Consider the following 22,399-nt stretch of genomic DNA (forward strand, 5'->3'; position numbering starts at 1 on the left):
CATAATGCAGAGCAGAGAGCAAAATCCACCCAAGTCTTGAGCTGCAGTTCAACCAGCATTTCTTTCGCACCCAGCACCACAGTTCACGGCTCAGCCTGTGGCGCTGGTGCTACCCACCAGACACCTGCTGCACCATGCAAACACATCGCTTCAGCCCAGCCTTAAAAGGGGAGAGATCTTGATTCCTAAGATTTCACCTCAAGACGCCCAGGGCACCATTTCCAGATTATTGCCTTTCCCCCTTCATTCAGGACTGGGCCACAGGCCCCAGCCCAAAGACCCAGTCCACGTACCGCAGCACCGCAACGGCGCAGGGCTGTGCGGCCCTGGGGCCCTGCTGCAAAGAGCCCACTGCCATGCTGCACAGCCCAGGCCAATGCTTTCCCTCGTCCTCATTTACCCCAGGAAAGACAAGGCAGGGAACGAGCCACTGATGTTTCCATAAAGCGTTCCTGGTCCTTCTGCCCACCCTACGCCCAGCCAAGCATCACGTTCCCAGCCCCAAGCCCCAGCAGCTTGGAAAGTACGTCCTCGGGCTCCTTAGGAATCAGGGATGGGGTCTTTGTTCCCCAGTTAACCTCCCTGTGCTGGCACTCAAGGCCCCTGCGATGCCCCGCCAGTAAGCACTGACCGCATGTAATCCCCACACCTCGGGGCACCCGCCGACCCACAGGGACATTTTACACCTGGGGAGCCCTCCCACTGCTGGGTTTCTTTAAACACCACAAGAAAACAAACAGGTTTCTGGTTCATCCTGAAGAGCACAGCTGCCTGCCCCAGGGTGGTGCGGAGGGGCAAGAGATGCTCTGAGCGACGCTCCTTGCTGCCCGGGAAGCCAGGCTTTACGGTCCCCCTTGCTCCACTGTTGGCAGGCGGACAGAAAGACAGCTTTATTCCTTCCTGCTATGTCAGCGCTGAGATCAGACTCAGCAGGCCTGCGCGGCCGCGGCTGGCTATCCACCCGGGTCCCACGCCGGCAGGGCTGGTGAGAGGCGTGGGAGGAGGAGGAGAAAGCCCCGCAAGGTAAATACAGCTGTGGTTCACCCCACACGGATGCATTGCTCGGGCAAGGTGGAGAGGACGCCAGCCCTGAGCCCCTCCGGCACGCTGCGGGAGCTGCTAGCGCTCCCTCCCTGCTGCCCGGTACCTGCCCTCCACCCCCCCGGCAAGGACAGCAGCGGTGCCTGGGCTTGCAGACCCTCTGCAGACCCTCTGCCGGGACTGGAGGGGCACGGGACCCCGGGCCGGGGCACAAGGGTGCATGGCAGGAGCGAGCGCAGCGTGCCAGTGGCAGCCCCGCCGGTGCATGCATCCACGCACAGGCGCAGCGGGTCGCCCTCCGGCACGAAAACAAACACGCTCGCCTTCAGAAAGGAGAAGCGGGGGGCCAGCAACAGCACAAACCGAGTGCACGGGGTCAAGTTAAAGGCTTGCTGGGAAAAAAATAAATAAGGGGAACAAATAATATTTAGCAGGCCCACAGTCGCCCTCCCCTCTTGCTGGGAAGCAGCAGCTCTTGCTGGCCATGGAGCAGCAGCAGGAGGGGCCTGAATTTGGAAAGGATCTGGGGGCTCTGACCCCTTCCCCAGCGTGGCTACGGGGGCCGATGGTTAACCCAGCAGGTCACAGCCCTGCAAGATGCACGCACCTCCCGTCCTCCCTGTGGTGGCCCAAGGGGCTTATCCTCAGCGCAGCCTCAGCAGCGAGAGTTACTCCGGTGCAAACTGTGAGCTGGACCCCGGCAGCCTCCCTTTCTGGCCATGGGCACAGCAGGCAGCCCCCCGAATTGCTGGGGGCATCTTCATCTCTTGCCTCCGCTTCCTGCCGCATCCATCAGGAAGCAGGAGCCTGTGGGGACTCTGCAGGGGCAAACACTGCTCCAAAAAGCAACCTCCAGGGAAATGGGTGAAAGAAAATGAAAGGGACATAGGGAAGGTTATTTGAAAAGAGGGAGAGACAATGAGAAGCAGAGACTGGATGAAGGTAATGCTCTGAATTTAGCTGCGCAGAGCAAGTCAGGGCGTCCCAGCACGGCACTGTGCAGGGTCAGGTGTCCGGTGCGGCGGTGGGGACTGCTTACGGGGTGTCTGCAGAGCTGTGGGTCTTCTGCTGGTCCTCGGCACCGCCGGAGCTTCCCTGCCCCCAGGAACAGGGGTACAGCCCCCGACGGGGCCTTCGGCACGGCTGGGCTGGGTGGAAAGCAGGTCATCATAGAAAGTTCTTCCTTTATATAAAGACTGGATAAAGTACAAGCACATACAGCAAGGTGGTGGGTTTTCTGGAAATTTCAAGAGGAAAACAAAAGTGGGAGGTTTTGAGAAACATTTGCTGCTTTTCCAGAGAGGGAAATGCTCAGAGGCTGCTGAACTTACTCCTTCTTCATTCTTACTCCCTAAATCTAATGAAATTCAGCTAAAATCGCTTGAAACTTGATAGCAGAGTGAAAGGAGACCATTACATTTCTTCTCTTTAAAGCAAACCCAAACACACTGCTGGCACTTTCTGCACCAAGCCCATCAGTCCTCTCTTTAAATCTGTCTATTAAAACGATGTCTGGTCGTGGTATGAAAGCATCAAGCGACGGAGAGCCTGCCAGCACCTGAGAAAAGTTCTTCTAATGACAACTTTCCCACGCTTAAACCTTATTTCTACTCTGAATTCCTCTCGCTTCAGCTTCCCGCTAGTGGATCACACTGTGCATCCCTCTCCTTAATTACATCTGTAAATCCCCAGCGTTATCTAGTGAAATAAACAATTGATAAAATTGCCACAAAGTTAATTGCAAAGGGCGGAATGATCAAAAGGGGAAATGGTGAACAACCCCGAGACCCCCTTTCGGTTAAAACACAACCCACGCTATGAAATAAGCAGGAACCTTCTGGAGCACAGAAAATGCAATCAAGGAGGGGGAAAAAAATTTGGGCCTAGTAATGGCTGGCATGCTAACATCATACTAAATATATACATCACACATACTAAATATTATACAAATAAAAAACAAACTACAGGGTTGCTTTTTTTGATTTCTTAGTCTGGGGGCATATGGTTCAAAATAGATGATTTCTTTGGCAGTTTTGCTGTTATCTGCTTGTATCTGAGCAGAACTGGACTTCATTATTCAAAACTTTTGTTTGGCAGTTTCTCTGTATAGTCTGATCTACTTATCAAATGCATTTTATTTACCGTTTTAATTATAAGCATTTCATAGATTTAGCAAATGAAGGTGCAGGAAGATTTAGGGCATTGTAGACTTCATGGCCAGAAAAGACCACCATCAATCAGCTAGCTTGAGCTCTCATAGGCAGGACTTCCCAGTTCTGTCCAAGGTCATTTGGCAAGTGAAAAGCAATGATTTCCACACACCAGTCTGATATTCTGACACTTAATCACGTCTTGGCTGCTGCTGCTCCCCTGGTAGAATCTGCTAAATAATTAATCCCCTCTTTTCACCTAGTTTTTCATATCCTTTAAAGGAGTTTTTATTTTGTCTCCTTGTATATTGTTTGCCCTTTGTTTAAACCTCCCCTTGAGATGCCTTATCATAAGGCTCAGACTGGAGAGGGTATTTTTAATTATTTTTTTTTTTAATTTCCAGAATCCCTTCCCAGGCACTAAAGAATCTTCCATTTTTCTGGGCAGTGCAGGACTGGCGGGTAAACAATTACAGCTCGCTGTCCTCTGAGCGCAAATCAATTATAATCGACTTGGCCCCGACGGGCTGGCAGGACTCACGCTGTCCCTGCACAGAGAGAGGGGGGGACAGCCGCACGTCTGGGGCTTGGGGCACTAACCCTTCCCTTCCCTCTCTGATGGGAAAATGCAAGAGAAACCCCGAGCCCCGCTACTTGCTTCAGTAGGATGGTTAAAGCATGCTGGAGGAAGGCAGCCACTGCTACCGACTCCTGCATTTCTCCTGCAGAAATGAAGCATTAATCGGGGAATGATGGAGTCAGGGAGGGAGGAGCAAGTTTTCCTCCCCCAGCCGAGGATAAGCCATCCTCTTGCTCTGAAGGGTTACTCTGCCCTTCCACCAGCGCATTAGCATTTTCCAGGCTGGAAGGAAGCTGTGCTTCTAAAGCTCAGGCTGTAATTGGAAAAGTTTGCCAGGACAGACCTAATGAGGACACAGCTAGTACCAGCAAAACCGTGCCATGCTTGAAGTGGTTTAATTCAGTCCCCTGGGCGACACAGCCACAGTAACAACAAGACTTTTCATAAGTGAATGAGCACCATTTGAAAATGTTATTTTATTTCAGAGGTCTCTCGCACAAATGGAGCCACAAACACTGCAAACACAGACCTGTCCTCACCCCCTTCCAAGCCTTGCTGCACCTTCACACTGAGGAGCAGCTGTCCTACCCACCTCCTGTCCACAGGCAAACCGAGGGAGCAAGAGAGCAGCCAGTGCTGCAAAATGAGGCTTTTCACCCCCTGCTCAGGAGCAGCCTTGACCAGAGAGCGACTTCCAGAAGGCTGAGCAGGAACTCCAAGTCCTTCCCGTGATAAAAACCAGACTGCCTGGAGCCGGAAACCGGACACTCATGTTTAGCTCCCCGGATCGGAAGCTGTAAGTCAAACTGACTTGCACAGAGCCACACTGCACCCGTGGCACAGGCGGGACCCAGGGATGCCACCCAGCGGCCCCTGAGATGCTGCTACCCCCACCCACAGAGTTCCTTTCTCCTCCATCAGGGAGGGCAGGATCAGCCGGAGCCATTCTTCCCCCAACACTTATGCCCCCGTTTGCAAAATTAACAACCAAGGCAGCATTTGGGCTAGACCAGAAAGAGTTAATGGGGTTACGAAGGGTTTTGCTGGCCTATTTTCCAGGCAGGCACCCTTTAATCTCCTTTGGAAACACCTTCACACAAAGGCTGGTACAGCAGCTCAGCTGGAGCCAGGATTTAACGTGGAAGAACTTGTCCCAGAGAGATTAAAAGCAGCAGTCGGGCACTGACCCTCCTGTCAGACAGGCAGGAATTTCTCACCGGGAACGGGGAGGCAAGGAGGGCGGCCGGGTCCCGGGGAACTGCTGCAGCATGCCATGGCTCCCGCCATCCATGCATCCAGCATGCTTCTCAGGGAAGCCAGAGCAAGCATGCCGAGAGCAGGACTCATCCCCACAAGCTGCTGGCACGGTGCAGAGCAGCACCCCATGCACAGGCTGCCTCCGCAGCACAGGAGTCTCCCCAAGAAATTGGGGGATGGCTGGTGCCACTCGTGATGAAGGGTTAAATCTCACTGCCCATACCCTTGGGCAATTCAGACCCAACTCAGACTAGAAAATAAGGTAACAGCACAGGTGAAGGCTGAGGTCAAGAGAGCACGGGACCGCCAGAGTACGCACTGATATCACAGCCCTGCCTTATGCCCACAGATGGGAAAAAGAGGATACAGAAAGAAGAAATTGGAAGAAAGAGAGTGAGAAAAGAAAAAGGAGGGAGAGAGGACAGCCACAGATATCCATGCAAGCACAGCTCAGCCATTCGATCCCCTCTCCACCTTACCTGGGGGTCCCCGAGGCGACTGAGGTCTGGATAAAGGTAAAACAGGATTCCCTGGGACGCCCCAGGCAGGGAGACTCCCCTGATCAGCAGAACGACCAGCATGAGGTATGGGAATGTGGCTGTGAAATACACCACCTGGGAGGAGGAGGAAGGGACAAGCGTGAGCGAGCAGCGTGGGCCAGAGCACACAGCGCCAGCCGACACCACAGCACCGACCCCCAGGCTGGGGGAGATGGGCAGCGGCAGGGGACGGATCAGGCTGCCTCACCGAGCACCTTGCTGTCGCCTGCAGTAGAAATAAATGCATTTTAAAATGTGCCCAGGAAACCCGTGACATGCCATGGTGTGTCTGGAGCCAGAGAAAACCTAAGAGCAATCCAGACCCTGAGCCAGGCTGTCACCAGGTTGGAGTCAGAGTAGCTCTGCTGAAGCCAGTGGTGTAATATCTATGTGCATCGGAGAAGGAACTGCCCCCAGTATCCCTCTGCACATCCCTACCCCAAATAGAGTCTGAGTCACACACAGAAAGTCTCTTCTCCGCAGCATTTAGTGGCAAGGGCGAAGGGGTGTGCAGATAAAAGATACACCTTGAAACGTGATTGCTACTGAAGGACCACGAGGGACAACACTGGGGGTCCCCCACTCAGGGCTGGCACTGGCAACTGGCTTGTGCCCACCGCTCCCCACTGCAGTGACTCGCAGCGGCTGCCTCTGACTGACCCCTGTTCAAATACACAACACGGGCATTTCAGGCAGAGCAGAGCAGCATGTCTCAGACTTGCCACCAAGGACGCAGACCCAAACAGGACCTTTAACCTGTGTCCTCTTGCTTTTTACATCCCTAGCCCCATGAGCAATGCAGATGTACTCAGATAGGGTTGAAATCCCTTCCTCTAGCAAAGGAGCCACGTCCCTTGGGGGAATGCTGCAGGCCAGTGTCAGCTAATCCTTTCAGGGACTCCACGTCTGGTAAATATAACATTCAATTTGGGGATTATCAGGGTAATACCAGGACTGTTCAGGCTAACTGGTGTAGCGTGCCACAAAAACAACACATTGTAGTCTGTGTTTCCCCCACAAAAATACTGATTATCAAGGGCTCATGCAGCCTCCCCAGTAGTGTCATTAATCCCTTTGCATTGCTCCCATACCTTCAAAGACTTATTGACCACCTTGAAAAAAAGTTGTTCAGTCCGTTGTATCATGCTAGGCCAAAAAAGAAATGTTGCTGCTTCAGGTTTTTCCTGCGAGGACGTGCTGAGTGAGGATTCGCATCAGCACGCTTCACCTGAATGCTACCCTACAGCTCTTTTCTCAGCTTTGGCAGTTACGCACCAGAGAGCTAAAGCTCATCTCTGGAGGAACTGCAAAATGTAATGATGTGAACTGATCTATTTCTCACACCTGCCCTTCCATCCAGAATGAGTTGTTTCAAAATCCACCTAAAGCCCACCATCCCTGAGCTGGGGTTGCAGGTTCTGCCACAGCTACAGCAGTTTCTGCGTTAGAGGAGGTCCTACTAAGAACGAGCGTGTGATTTCCCTGGACAGTATGACCACTTCCGCTCTGCCCCAGGGTAAGCCTCACGATCTGAGCAGTGATTCAAAAGGAGATTTTTTCTGGATCCACTCCGATGTACTCCATGTGAATAAAGCAACATCCAAAGCACCTGACGCTGCAATGCGAGTCATCCTCTGAGTCAAGATACACACTCTTCGGTGATTCAGTTTTGTAATGCAGAAGGACAGAAGGATTTCAGAGATATCCCACCCTTGAAAAACCACACTACTACATTATCATCTCTGTCTGCAGCTCCAGGTTTTCTATGCATTTCATGTGCCCTGCTCTATATATCATGGCAGTCTTGGGTGATGCCATGGGAATGCCACAGAGGTCGGTGAAAAACACCTCCTTGCTGGGGCTCATGGTTGCCTGAGATGTCTGTGTGACCAGATCCATCCCTGTCCCTCTGTATCTGCATCCTGAACATTGAAGGAACCCAGGGACAGCGTCTTTCAACACAGGCAAACACCATCATTTATCTCATTCTCAAATTTTCAAGGAGTCTCTGATTTAGAGCTTTTCATTGACAGTTAATCAAATCTGCAGACCCTGCGAGTTTAACAATCATCCCTGTATTTATCATGAAAGCAAGAGTAAAAACAAAAATCATAAAAACAACCCATTGCCTTTGAACCCTAGTGCACGTTCTTCCAGGATGCCAGTTTGCACATTCTTGGCTGGATCTCTAAATAACATCAGTTTTAGGAGCTCAGAATACAAACTGGTAGTTGTCTGGCGTATGATTTGGATTCACATTTTGGTAACGTCCTATGTGCTTTACAGCCTGCACGAACTAGCGTGTTAAGCTTTTCACTCAGCAGTCACTCACATCTGCACTGAGACCAGAGGCCTGAATTTGGAGAATGTTTTGCTGGATTAAGAGTGCCAAACTTCTATCTAACAACAGGGACATCTGGATCCAATGAGATATTACTCAGTGCTTGGCTCAAACCCAATCTTTTTATTTCTCGGGCATTGTTAGCACTAACTACATCACTAGGAACCTTGCTGGGATCAGTGTGATCATTCTGTCACATGCTGGTCAACAACATCCAGGGTTTTATTTGAATCTGATCCACATGCCTTGGCAAAGTGGTTCCATCTGTGACAACGTCCTGCATCTGTGAGCGCTCCTCGGGGATGGGCAGTCCCCGTGTCGGAGGATGCGAACCGCTGCTGCGGTTCCAAGTAGCGTGATTTCAGCTCATGGTGTTTGCCCCTTCACAGGCAAATCCTCAGGACTAAGGTATATCTCTTCCCCAGTGGGATTGTATTCCCACAGCCATCATTTTAGCTGGATTATTAAATATGCGGAGGGTTGATAAACCTATGGACACTGTTGCTTTACTGGAAGAAGATTTCCGTTTTCAAGAAGATAAGATCTCACCATTGCTAGTTCTTTTTGCTAAAAAGCACATGCATTTAACCTAGAACTTGTATCTAAAATAGATTGAATTTGTTCTTAGCACGTCCCACACTATGTTTGCTGTGTCTTAGTATCATATTTGCTGTTATTAGACTGCCTCTGCTTTCTTTTACCAGGCCACCACGGCAAGCAGTTGCTCTTTTCTTCTAATTTTACTCCATGGAAACCAGAAAACATCATTTCTGCAAGCTGCTTGATTTCCCTGTCATGTTTCATAATCCCAGACCATTCTGGAAGCAGGGGAAACTGCTAACATCCATGCCATCAACTTGATGGAAATGGATGCAGCTAAAATTTACACCCCATCAGACATGATGTCTTGTTCCAAGCATGCAGAGAAGACGCCATTTAGATAACATACTAAACCTTTCCATTTCCATCTGTTCTTGCTGGCTCCAGACAAAGCTGGCTGGGAACGGGTCAGGAGGCAGTAGCAGAAACTAATGGGGTCAGTGCAAATGGCAGTGGCACACTCTGCAACAGAGGGAGCATGGATGGAGCTGGACAGTCACACCAACCCTTCCCAGAAGCATTCAAAGAAATACCTTTGTGGTGACTAGCGTGGGGAAAAAAAAGGAGACCTTTATTTCTGGGGAATACAGCAACTGCAGGAAGAGTTGGGACGAACAAGGAGAAAAAAAGAAGATCCCCATGGCAGTGAGGCAGAGAGGGCTTTGAGGCCATCAGAGTTACCTTCGTTACTATCTAGTGAATTTGAAGATTTTCTAGCTGCACTTGCCAGCAGAGGCAAAAACATGCTGCTTGCTCACACTGTGGCGGGAGGGAAAGGAATATGCAACCACCCCATAAATAGGAAGACTGCAGGGTCTCCCGGGCCTGTGGATGGCGAGGGACCAGATGGGGATATACATCCTGGAAGTTAATGCTCTGAGACATCTCAGTGCTCTCATCCTTTTCTACCCAAAACACAGAGCCTGGCTCACACTCCCACTGCAAGTTGAACCCCACAGACTCCTGCCACCTTATTCAGCGGCTGGTTCCCAGGGGATCCCTAGGACCTCTCTAAACATGCAAAAGGTGAGTAGATCAAGCGCTCCAGCTGTGATCAAGGGAAGAGGCTTGATCTGAACGAAGGACTCACCTTGCCTGTGGACTTGACCCCTTTCCAAATGCAGAAGTAACAGATGATCCACGCCAGCAAGAGACACAGAGCCAGCTCCCAGCGCAGGCTGCCCAGGTGCTGGATGCCATCGGAAATCTTTAGCACCCTCCTCCTGCATTGGGGGGAAGCAAAGGAACATCCAAGTGGATGTTGGCCACTAACGTTCCCAACACCACGCTGGTTCTCACCACACCTCCACAGCACCTGATGGCTCTGGGGAGAAGAGCTGTCTTACTAACAAGGCCCAGGTCTGAGCTGCAAGCCTCAGAGGAATCAAGCAGTGCTCCCCTCTTAAAAGTACTACCAGCCTGACAGATCACGCGTGGACACTTCTTCTACACTCGCTCCAGTGCTGGCCTGTTGGGCCAAGACATTTCTTCTCCTGTCCTCCTCCCACCCTTCATCTCTCTTGTCCTCTAGGGTAAGAGCTCTCTCTCTGCAAGAACATGCAGCACTTTGCACACACAAGCTCTACCTGGGCCTTTTTCATGCACATTACAAAGTTCACCTACATTTCTGACATGCTTCAAACCTCAAAGTGAATGATACATTGCACTTACCATGCAGAACCCATCAGGACCACCCAAGAAGCAATGCTGTCCAACCACCTCTCCATAGCACGCTTCTGTCTTTAGGAGCAGCTACATATTTGACCTCAGGACTCAGAGCAGCATAGCATCCCATACCATGACTAAGACCCAACCAGGACCACAATAATCCCCGTTGCACAGTCAGAAGAGGCCACCTTGGGCATCCTCTTTCAGCCAGTGTGGAGGTAGGATCCTGGGCTAGATGGACCTTGGTTCAGCTAAGGTCTTATGGTCTCACCCTGGCCATATAGCAGCTTTCCATGTCATGTGTATGTCAAATCTTCCTCATCACTTGCAGAAGTAAGGACTCAGCCTCCTCCATCTCCTACACCGCTCAGATGGATCCGAGTTTGAAACACCGTGGTGCAGTCCCAAAACCCCAAGCCTGAGACACGCAGAGAGGGACATGCGCTACCCTGGAGCCCAGCAGCAATGCCCGCCCTGCTGCAAAACACAGCCATTATCCCAAAATAAAAGTCATGCTCCTGGAGAACCGCAGTCTAAGACACACTGCCTCCTTTCCTGCCCCACAGCCTCGCACGATTGAGAGGATGAGAGAGGGGTCAGAAAAATCACACTGCTCCGCCAGATACGTTTTGTCATGTTGCTCTTTGCCTGCTTCTAAGGACGTGGACTCTGTAACTAGTGGGGAAAGGGTGTCAGCGGACCGTAACAAACTGGGCGCTGTACTGAAGCCAAAAGAGGCCTCAGAAACGTGCCATCAGCCCACTGGCAGGTCAGTGCTTCTCAAGGAAACGGTGGCCTCCTACCTCCCAGCCCAGGGAGGGCAGGAACAGATGCTGCATTGGAAGCAATGGACAGTGGAAATTTCCAGTCCCGTGTGTTTATTCCCCAATAACACAGGGATGGTCACAGCAGTGATGGGAACATCAACTTTTCCAGCAGCCAGCCTCAGGAAAAGCAGTCTAAAGCAGGCCACCATCTAACCACGTGAGCAGCAGGCAGAGGGAGAGTGCGGGATCAGAGAGCACACAAGAGAGAAAGAACATTTAAAAACTGTAAAGTTTAAAAACAGCATCCCTGTGCTGAGCCGGGGATGCCCTGGAGGTACTGTGTGCTCTGCGCGCTGACAGCACCCAGCAGCGCTGCTGAGGGCAGCAAGGGCAGAGCCCTTCATCCATCTAAACGCACAAGGGAAATTCACAGTGGCAGCAGAGGGGTTACTTGCACAGTCTATTAGCCAGGGCTCAGTGCTTAACTGGGCCTGTTCTCCCAGGAGATGCTGAGGATCATCAGAGATCCCAAGCCAACAGGCCTGTGCCTTCATGCCAGAAATAAAGCTACTCTGTACCTCAGAGTAACTAACATAAGGGGAGAAAACAATGAAAATGAGGGAGCAAATTTCAGCGTGAAGTAAGCTGACCCTAGCACTTCATTTTTATTTTGGTGAGTTTCTCTCCTCAGGATAGCTTGCATATTAGTCACTCTAAAGTGAAAACATCACCTCTTTTTCGATTTTTCAGATGAAGACTAGCCCACATACAAAAGCCACCACCCACCATGCCAGAGCCTCCTGGGAACATGCTGGTATCACACAGCAGCATGGATTCAAAGGAAAGAGATCACCTACTGCATCACACTGGCAGTGTGCCCAGGCGGCCAAGAAGGCCAATGGCATCCTGGCCTGTATCAGAAATAGTGTGGCCAGCAGGAGTAGGGAAGTGATCGTGCCCCTGTACTCGGCCCTGGTGAGGCCGCACCTCGAATACTGTGTTCAGTTTTGGGCCCCTCACTACAAGAAGGACGTTGAGGTGCTGGAGCGTGTCCAGAGAAGGGCAATGAAGCTGGTGAAGGGTCTGGAGAACAAGTCTTATGAGGAGCGGCTGAGGGAACTGGGGTTGTTTAGCCTGCAGAAAAGGAGGCTCAGGGGAGACCTCATCGCTCTCTACAACTACGTGAAAGGAGGTTGTAGTGAGGTGGGTGTCGGTCTCTTCTCCCAAGTAACAAGCGATAGGACAAGAGGAAATGGCCTCAAGTTGCGCCAGTGGAGGTTTAGATTGGACATGAGGAAAAATTTCTTTACTGAAAGAGTGGTGAAACATTGGAACAGGCTGCCCAGGGAAGTGGTTGAGTCCCCATCCCTGGAAGTATTTAAAAGACGAGTAGATGAGGCGCTTAGGGACATGGTTTAGTGGGCATGGTGGTGTTGGGTTGACAGTTGGACTGGATGATCTTAGAGGTCTTTTCCAACCTTAATGATTCTATGATTCTATGATCACCAGCATGGACTCCTGCAGTGCATCACAGGGCTTTAATGTCTCCTTTTCAACAGCTGAACACACTGCAGCTTGCAAAACACGCAGACAAAAATGCTTCGCAGAGCTGCTGCTTTGTGGATCACCACAGATCTCACCCCACTCCCACCTATAGTCTTGGCACGCATGTCCTGAGCACAGTTACACTGGATGCAGCCACCAGGCAGGTCAAGGATAGCATGGGGCAGACTACTCCGAACAGAACAAGAGCAATGGATAATCCAGCAGATATACAAACTGTAATCCAAACCATAGGGTAATGGCCACTATACCCTGAGGGAGTGCCACTAATTTTATTGAGGTTTGCACCCTGGGTAAGTCTGAACCAAAGCTTCAGGATGGGGAATATGCAGCCAATTCACCTACGCTGCAGGAGGAAACAACTGTATAAGGAAGTTCACAGCTGGCAATAAAGAAAAAGGGAGGAGGCAGGGAGAGGAGCAGCACAAAGGGAGAAAGGGAGAGTGCAACAGCAATGGAGGAATAAGGAATAAAAGGACAATAAATGAAATATCAAGGACCAAAGGAGGCATAGCATCGGTAAGGTAAGGTCTTGCACAGTCAGCTAGCCATCATTGAGGTCAGTGAGACCGAGAAGCCCAAAAGGTCCAGAGGGACAGGAATATAGCATCAGAGAAGGACAAAGTCAGATGGCTCTGAGGCATGCCAGCACAGCTCCAGACAAACACCACGAGCCCAGAGGTGTTACCCTTGACTGATGGTGCTGTCCCTGAGAGCCTTCACTCTGACCTGCCCAGCTTCCTCTCTTGTGTCCTTTTCTGGCAAGGATGGGTTAACAGGACATGCTGCTGCAGGGTTTGTTCCTTGTCCAGGGAAGGTATGTCCCAGAGGAAAGGGGGGTACAGGCCTGTCCTTTACTTACTCCCAGAACTCGATGACAGGGGAGGTGGCGTTTTCGCTGGTCATGTTGAGCGTCGAGTTCGCCTTCTGGAGCTCCATGCAGTTCCCTGAGGGAGAGGCCCAGGGAGAGAGGGAGCATAAGTAGCAGTGGCTGGAGTACCGGAGGATCTGAAAAATCCCTCCCTTTCCAGCCACAGTGTCAACACCCATTGACATTGACTCTGAGACAAATTTTATATAGTCCCAAAGATGGACAAAAGGAGTCACCTCCAGGGTAAGGCTGGCAAGAAACCTATGACAATTAAGACGATGGCATTTAATTTTTCCTTCCAGTGGGCGTGGTGAGCAGTCCCAACCAGCACTGGGTCTATGGCTAACACACAGCACAGGATGACTGGAAGATACCAAGAAGGAAGGTGCCCACGGTGGCTGGAGCCCAGAGCAGGAGCCACCAGGGAGGCCACCACTGCACGGCACTTGGCCGGGTGCTGCAAGTGGTTGGGCAGTGCCAGCACTGGTGCTCTCTAGCAAAGACCCAGATCAACCGAGCCTCTTCCCCAAAAGTGCCAGCAGCACTGCAGTGACCCAGCACTCCCCACCCCTATGACCAACAGTCCCACCCATGCAGGGGCAAGCCACTCTCCTGAGGTTTGGCCCTGGGCAGCAGCAGGTTTTCCTCAGCCAGGAGCCACTGGAGGATTGGGAGGGGGCTCCACACCCACCTGTGTTCCACTCATGGTCACAGCTGCCCCAGGGAAGGTCGATGGTGAACGAACTGAAGAGATAAAACAAGGCCCAGGCCAGGACAATGATGTAGTAGAAGTTCAGCAGTACGACGATAACCTGTGAGGCGTAGCCAATTCCTGCAGAAAGCGAGCCCCAAAGGCAGGTGACCCACGCGCCGGGGGACGGGAACAGGACTCCCCTTGGGAGGTGCTCACCCAACGTTTTCATCTGCCGCTCTGCATTTTGACCGTACTGCCGGATGAATGCCAGTGAGGCGGCCACCAGAGCCATCATCCCCTCCCCAAAGCCCACTGTGCCGCATCAGCAGGGGTCCAAGCAGGGGTCCCAGGGACCCCCTCTTCCTGCCACCGCATCACAGCCTTCCCTGGTGAAAGGGTGGCAATGGGAGGGAGTCTGGGCAGGGGATGGGCAGATTATAGTTGGAAAGCCACCCAAAGGATCAGAAACATATGATGGTGCTGAATAACACCTCTTCTACCAAAATTCACTTTTTATTTTGTTCGCTCATTCCTTTTCACTTTTGTTTGGGAAGCTTTTGTATTAACATCACACACCTTCCCTGGGAGGTGCTGGAGGAGCATCTAAAGGTTTTGGTACGTGGGGAGAAGGCAACTGAGACTTTCAGAGAAATCATGGAAAGTGGCTTGAGGCTGGATGACTGTGCTGAAACAGTGCTAGAAGTGGATCTGACTGCTAACGATTTATTAAGACGGCTGACACCTTTCACCACTGAGGTTTTAAGCCATCTGCAAACTCGGGAAAATGACATAGCATTGACTTAAATAAATAGTAGTATGTTTTAGGTTCCTCATAACCACCAGAAGCATTTTCATTATTTAGCTGTTGGAGGACAACCTTGTTTGGGTGCAAAGCTCCTGGCCAGAGCCATGGCCATGAAGAAGGAAACCGGGATGCAACATAACGATGGGAACTGTTTGGTGAGAACGGCGATCAATTTTCCCAGCGTGATTTTGGAAAGGGGGCAGCCGGTGGTCCTCCCAGGCTGGGATCCCCAGGCGTGGGCAGCGGATGTATGGAGGTATGTAACGATCCAGGCTGTGGGAAGAGGCATCATCGCTCATCCACCCAGGGCCCCGTGGTCCCCCCACCTCGCCATGCCCTCCCAGGCTCACCCCACTCACCTTCGAAGAGGGGACAGATCCTGCGCCAGGCTGTCACCCCTCCCTGGCTGGTGTACTGCCCCAGCGCTGTCTCCAGGAAGAAGACGGGAATCCCACAGGTGAAGAGGAAGATGAGGTAGGGGATGAAGAAGGCACCTGGCAGATTCAAGCAGCAGATAGGAAAAATAAGCCCCATGGGGTGACTGGCGTCAGGCCGTCTCCAACCTGGCACCAGGCAGGTCCCTCCCGGGGTGGGGGTGGACAGCCTGGGAGGGATGGGGGCTGCGGGGGCAGGAAAACCACAGATGAGATGCCAGGAAAAAGGGATTTTCCTCACGTTTCATCTTGCAGAGTGATATGATTGCATGAGAAACTCAACATTTAGAAAAGAGGGAAAGGGGAGGGGAGGGGAGGGGAGGGGAGGGGAGGGGAGGGGAGACTTTCTAGGACTGATTTTTGTGCAGAAGAGAGTGAAACAAGTTCTCAATAACTGTCTAGAAATACAGGAGAACACCCTGCTGTAAAACCATTCTGACTTTTAATCAAGTTGGTGACTCCTTTCACATTGATTATTCTGACTGAATAAGCTGACAAGCCCATGGATGACAACACCAAGGCACTGAGGGGCACACAGAGACTGACACCTTCACCCAGTCTGTGGGTTTGCTCAATCATTTGCTCACTGAAAAGCAGCAGACATGCAAACGAAAAGCAAGTAGTGCAGGAAAGTATGTACTTCGCGCCAGCAGCTAGGGCTGCCCTCCTGTTCAAGCCCTGTCATAAAACCAGGCAGGGAGAGATAAAATGCATCAGGCTTTTGATTACGCCAAGCTAATGTTAAATGTAGTAATGGCTTTTACCACGCAGAGCACAAGAGGCAGCCCTGCAAGATGGTCTGCGCTCCCTGCTGCACTCACGTGCCACTGAAGCTGCTCAAGCCCTGCTGCAACGGCAGGGACACAGAGCAGGACGGGGAGCTGGCGTGGAAAGGGGTAGCCCCGAGTAGAGAACGGCAGCTGGGCTGCAGTGGACTCAGAGGGGCACGCAGGGTTGGAGGTGGCAACCGAGCCAGCCACTAACTTCATTTTTCCCTCATAGATCTTTTCTGTGCCAGTGAGAAGCTAACTGGCTCTGGGGTCAGGTCGGTGGGGGTGTATGGGAAAGAACAATCCCAGTGCACAAGTAAACACAAAACCCAAGAGATTTCATTAAGAAGCTTAGCTAGCATGCAGGGGCAGGGAGAGAGAAGGGGGGCTTTAGGGACCGGCCAGAAGTCCCACCCCGCGCTCATCCCAGCGGGGTACAGAGCCACAGCCCTCCCCTTCTTGCAAAAAAATGCCATCAACAAAATACACAGGTAGAGTATCTTGGCAGCTCCCTGTGGGCAAACAGCAGCTGAAGGGATGCTGATACCTGGCAGTCCCGGGAGAACAACGAGCACCTACCCACATGCTCTCCCTCTACCAGTAAATAGAAGCTGGTGAGGGCAAAGGGCAGGGGAAATGGTTGCATCAACACCATCCCCTCAACTCCCAACTTGTGTGTAATCATATTATCATAAAAGTGGAGCCTATTTCCAAGAAAGATTATTCTCACATAAAAGTTTGTATTTAACTAAACTGCAGCCAGGGGATTCCAGGGGAGGTCTCTGAGGTGGCAGGTCAAGCTCTCCAGCCTGGGTTTCCCTTATTTGCAGCCTGTGGTCTGGCCCGTCACTTTCCTCAGAACCTCTGGTTATCTCAGGTTTCAGGCAGGTTTCATGCTTTGGAAGTCTAACTGGAGGGTCCTGACATGCAAGCTGTGAAATAACGCAAAATTATGGTGGGGTGAAGGAGGGATTTGCAGAGACATGTTTGGGCCAGGGGCTGTGATCTGCCCCGCTCCCCTTGCCCCCAAGATGGGGTGACAGGCAGGGTGGGATGACACCGACGCCAGCCCCACCGCCACTCCCCATCTCATTTCAGCTGGCAGAGGGCTGTTGCTTGCCCACACAGGCAGGAAAGGGCGCAAGCAGGACGGCCTTCAGGCAGGGACTGCAAGGAGGAAAAGCCGAGGAGAGGCGCCCAGCAGAGCCGCCCTGCACAATGACTCTGGCGAGGGGGGCAGCAGGGAGGGCAGCCTGCGGCAGAGGGCTGCGGTGCGGACGGGGGCCCATCAGTGCACCTCAGCAGCCCCCCCAGCGCTGGCTGATGTCCCTCCGGCCCGGCCCCGTCCGCCCTCCCCGCGGGTGAACCCCGTTGAAGGCGAAGGGGGAAACACTGCCGCACGTGTCCACCACCATGGCCCCTTCCTCCTCTGCGTGTGCAGGGGCGGCGGTGGGCCCTTGGGACTGGCTGGTTTGGGGACCGCTGGGGAGGGGGTGCGGCAACGGCAGCCACACCACCAGACAGGCTTCCCCGGTATTTCCCAATCGTTGGGGCCAGCCTGCCCAGGAAGGGCCTGACCCCGCCACAGGAGGCGAAAGCAAGAGCGAACGAGAGTAAAAAGAACATCTTTTTGCTTTTCTGGTTTTTTTTTTCCTCCACTATGTAGGGCCTTGGTATCAGACATTGAGTGCTAAATATGTAAGGGACTACTCTTTCTTTGTTATGTGGAAATATCCCTAAAGAAAGGAAAAGTGACCAGCTGCCCCTCTTCACATAACTCAGATTTTGCAGATACCTTTTTAGTGAAGAGCCTGATATTTAGGCAAGCAAAGCAAGAGCCGCGAGCGGTTATCACTGCTGCCCACACATAATTCAGTGGGGGGAGAAAGAGTCATCCAGCAGGGCAGAGATACTTCAGCCGGATGGTAATGCTGGCACAAGAGCTAATGGTTGTAGCCTGGCCATGATTGACCTGGAGCTGGAAATTAAATAAAGGTCCTTTACCTTTATTGAAGTACCAGAGAAACAAGTGCATGGCCCAGCCTTCCCAAAGGAGTACAGGACAAAACCTCTGGCAGCTTTTAAAATTAACCTTGAGGTGTTACAAGGGATTTGATACAGCACCGGCTGGGGTAGACTGGGCTCCACAAGGCAGGAGGGAGCCTCGAGTCCTGCACAGCCTCATTGCACTGCCCTGCTCCAGGAGAAGCCATATGGGAAATGCTTTCCTCTCTGCATGAGAGTCTCATGCACTGTCCTTTCTCCAACCTCATGGGAAGGGGGCCAGAGATGAAAAATTTTCCTGAGACTTCAAACTGTTCATAGTCTCTGCCGCTTCATGGGGCTTTGCTTCAGGCCCATTTCTTGGGGAAAAAAGGCTGAGAAATCCCTTTGGTCTTGCCTCTGCTGTCCAACCACACATGGCAGCTCCCCTTTCCCCAGAGCCCTCCCTGAGCTCTCCCCTGGCACCCAAGGCAAGGGGTGCCAGGACAGGGTCCCTGGTCCCGCTCCCCCTGATGGGATGGCACCCGGGAAGGGTGCAGCAGTGGGAGCAGACACGGCTCAGCAAGCAGCCAAGAAACGTTCCCCGTGGAAAAGGAAAACATGAAAAATCCTCCTTTTTCAACAGGGAAAGAAAACGCCTGACCACCTGGTGAAAAGAAACAAGCACTGAGCAAAGCACGGCATGAAAATAACTAAACAGCGGTTAATCCTCTTTTATGCTACTGGGATGAAAGCAGTTTAGTGAGGCCCATGAGACTACCCCAAGCTCAAGCCAGGGGATTTCAGCCCCGGGTCCCCAGCGTTCGCTCCCCGCCAGCTCCAAGGCAAGCGTCGTTTCCCCTCTCCCCTGCCCTTCCGGAGAGTCCAATTAGCAATTAATCACCAGACAGGGAGAGCAACTCCCTCTTTCCATGTGCCACTGAACCAAACTTGAGAAAAGCTTCAGGCTTTTGGTTTTTTAAACAGTTTTCTCCCTTAAAAGGCAGCCACAAACTAAAAGCAGGCACAAACACCTGTAAAAGCCCACAGCAAACCTCCACCTGCAAAAGCGAACCCAGCTCCACCGCCAAGCTGTGGGGCAGCCCAGCCTTGCGAGGGATCGGCCACCGGTCACTGCCCAGCACAGCCTGAGCAGCACCGATGTGCTGGCACCTCACCGGTAACAGCAACACCTCGCTGCCTCTCTCTCTCCATCAAGCGTGTCCCTCCACAGACCTCACAGCCCTGGCAAGGGGGCACCGTGGGGTGCAGGAGGGGTGCTGTGCTTCTGCACTGAGGCGAGGAAAACCCCTTCACTCTGCCCTGTCCTTGCCACCTGGCTCCAGCACGCCGGGGTACATCCCTCCGTGGTCAGACACCAGACCAGGACCTGTGGCCGAGAGCCCCTCAGAGGCCCCCTAAGACTCCAGGAAATGCTGCAGCTCCTCACAGTGCCTGCAAAGACATCGGTGCCCCATGGCCTCCTGCACCGCTCCCTGCTATGCCACCAGGACCCACCATCTTATTTGCACAGGGTGCCTGGTGCTCCTCAAGGAAGAGGTACCTGGAGTGAGTCACACTGCTCAGGGAGCCGAGCCCCCACCCTGCTCCTCCTGCCTCCCCCTGCAGATGGCCACCCAGCTCACCAGCAGGACCAGGGCTCCGCACACCTCAGGGAAACATGGCTACAGCCACCAGAAACCCTGGGACATTGCCGCTCAGTCACCCACGTCCCACCGGGTCAAAACAACCCCAGCTTGCGGCCCAGATGGTGGCACTACACTGGCAGGTTGGCATCCTCTCTTCAGGCTCATGACTTGGGCATTGCTGAGAAGCTGCTGCCAGGGGTGAGCAAGGCCAGGCACGGATGTCGCAGAGGCGGGAGGGACCATGGAGGGACGCTGGTGACCAGGCTCTCCTGGGGGTGGCTGGGGCCAGGGCTGCACTTACCTCCGCCATTCTTGTAGCAGAGGTAGGGGAAACGCCAGACATTTCCCAGGCCGATGATCTCCCCAGCCACAGACAGGACGTACTCCAGCTTGTTGTTCCACTGCCCTCGCTCCAGGGTCTGGTCCTCCTCTTCCTCCTCCTCTTCCTTTTCCATGCCGGGGTGTGCAGGCACTGTTTCGCCATTGCTGACGGCGCCGGGGACTCTGTAATCCATCCCACCTTCAGAAGGAGTTTCCTCCATTACGTTCAGCACAAGCCATGCAATGAGGCAGAAATTTGGGCTACGGGAGGCAAGAGAGGGGAGAGGACGCACGTGCACACACATGCCAAAACGTTCCTCTCTTGCTCCTTACACCGATTCCTGCTGGCAGTGAGGCGCTAAGAGCATGCATGCATTTTCATTGCTTAGTCCAAAACTAGTCCTTAAAAGCTGCTATCAGCTTCATTATTTTTAATTGACTCATCTCAAAACACTCCTGCTTCTGGAAGCCCATCCTTTAAGCACAGCGTCACACAGAAGACCCAGCGGCTCAGCCAGGCTGGAGCTCCCACTGCAGCAGATACTGGGAACAGACTTAGGGCTGGAGAGGGGTGAGAGCGGGATCAAATACTTGACAAGATATTTTATAAGGGTTTCTCTTCTCCCCCGTTGCTGCTTACCAAGGTCTGGTTTTACAGACCATGTAATGAAAGCCACAAAACACGCAGAAGCCGTAGATGTGGGAAGAGGACAAACTGAAATAAGAGGGAAACAAGTTTCTGCTTTCAGTGATGGCAACTGTTCCTGGCAATCTACTAGGCTGTGAGAAAAGGTGATTTTTCAGGATGGTGCTATCCTTCTAATAGCAGAAAAAGAAAGACTGCAGATGCCACGGCCATCTGGGATCTCTCCTCTCCCAGGGTCTGCCCCTCCAAACATCTGCTCATTGCCTGCAGAGGCCCCCCACAGTACCACTCTCAGGAAGCTTTGGCACCGCAAGAGCTTCTCCCGTCTCTAAACAGATCTCTGCTAAAAGAAGTAGAAGATCAGCACAGAGTAGGTGGGCACCTCTCCTGCTGTCCCACCTTCCCCCAAAAACCTCCAAGAGTACACCTCTTCTCCCAGCAAAGCCAGGGCATAGCGTGACTGCTGGTGCATAGCTGGTGCCTCAGAGCACAGTGAGGAGACAGGCATGGGTGGCACCAGCTCTGCTGCAGCCATTTAGGAGGCTCAGGGGGCACTTGAGGCTGTTCCTCGTGGGCAGGATGCCCTCCTGGCTGCCAAGCCCTGCGGGGCAAAGGGTGAGGACTGCGGCTCCCACCAACGCCCAGTGCCAAAGCTGGCATCGCTGAGGACCTCGTGCCAAGGAGGGCACCTTCCTCCGCACGGTGCCAGCCCTCAAGCCCACTCGTGTCCCGCAGAGGCAACTCCCCCAGCCCCAGCCTAACGCTGCCATTCATTCCCGCCTGCAACTCCCTCGCCAGGAGAGCAGGAAAAGGCACTGGCAGCAAATGACACTCTCCCCCATCCGGGGAGAGAAAAAAAAAAAGGCAAAGCAGCACTTTCAACCTCTCCCCTCCCCCTACCTAGTCCCCTATAAAACACTTTGGAACGTGAAGAGGAGCAAGAAACACTGGCAGGCGTTTGACAGCGGCCACAAGGACAGACTGGGAGGACCCCTCCACGCTAGAAAATGATTAAACAGGCAGAAACCGCACCGTGACCTCTCATCCACGGCAGACCCGAGTGGGTGCAGGGCACGAGGGGAGCAGGGCAGAAGAAAACAGGGGCAGAGGTGTTACCTTGCGGACGGTGCTGTTGGGGCGCGAGCCGACGGGAGACGCGAAGGCAGGACCGAAAGGTGCTGGCTATTTAAAGTGTGGAAAGAAAAATTCAGCGGTGGTGTAATCCTAGACTTCGCCCAACCCACATTCCTTCCCCCACCCCCCAGGGCTGGACAAAAACCTACACATGACTGATTTCATGGCCAGTGCAAAGGGGCTCGTTCCCCCCGCCTGTGAGAAGGACTCACACCGCCTCCGCCAGTGCTCTCCCTCCCGGGCCAGGGACCGCTTGGCTCCCGCTCTCCATCGTCTCTCTGCCCAACATTGTCCCTGGAGGCGCGGGAGACCACCGCACACAGGTGCCCCCGCAGCCCTGCCCAAGGGAGCCAAAGCCCCAAGACCTGCTGGGAAGAGGTAAGAGCCAAAACACGAATTCACGGTGAATTCCCATCACAGGCTCTCTCCTTAGCAAGGAGGACACAGGCACAGGGCAAGGTCCTGCATCGCAGCCTGACCCATGATGCCCAGGAGGGCAGCCAGGCTGTGCCGCGGCTGGGAGCAGCAGCAGGCAGCAGAGCTCTGAGCTGGAAATAAACTCTGCTAAACTCTCTGCTGCTTCTTA

The 22,399-nt window shown here is 52.9% G+C and overlaps 1 protein-coding gene across 3 annotated transcripts in view; it reads right to left on the bottom strand.

Moving 5' to 3' along the window:
- LOC143161760 (sodium- and chloride-dependent GABA transporter 2) overlaps positions 1–21,842 on the bottom strand; it is a 33,978-nt gene extending 12,136 nt beyond the window's left edge. The window contains exons 1-7 of one of the 3 annotated variants that reach the window (XM_076340982.1): positions 21,796–21,842; positions 20,014–20,232; positions 15,236–15,370; positions 14,069–14,209; positions 13,369–13,453; positions 9,599–9,731; positions 5,508–5,642 (exon numbers count right to left, since the gene is read on the bottom strand). In XM_076340982.1, the coding sequence (XP_076197097.1) occupies positions 5,508–5,642; positions 9,599–9,731; positions 13,369–13,453; positions 14,069–14,209; positions 15,236–15,370; positions 20,014–20,227 (843 nt within the window). In that variant the 5' untranslated portion in view covers positions 20,228–20,232; positions 21,796–21,842. Of the gene's footprint in view, positions 1–5,507; positions 5,643–9,598; positions 9,732–13,368; positions 13,454–14,068; positions 14,210–15,235; positions 15,371–20,013; positions 20,268–21,795 lie in introns of those variants that run through there. The other 2 variants (XM_076340993.1, XM_076340972.1) reach the window with 2 other exon arrangements.
- Positions 21,843–22,399: the final 557 nt, after the last annotated feature.

Source organism: Aptenodytes patagonicus, chromosome 1 (assembly GCF_965638725.1).
Source record: "Aptenodytes patagonicus chromosome 1, bAptPat1.pri.cur, whole genome shotgun sequence".
In the NCBI taxonomy this organism is placed as follows: Eukaryota; Metazoa; Chordata; class Aves; order Sphenisciformes; family Spheniscidae; genus Aptenodytes; species Aptenodytes patagonicus.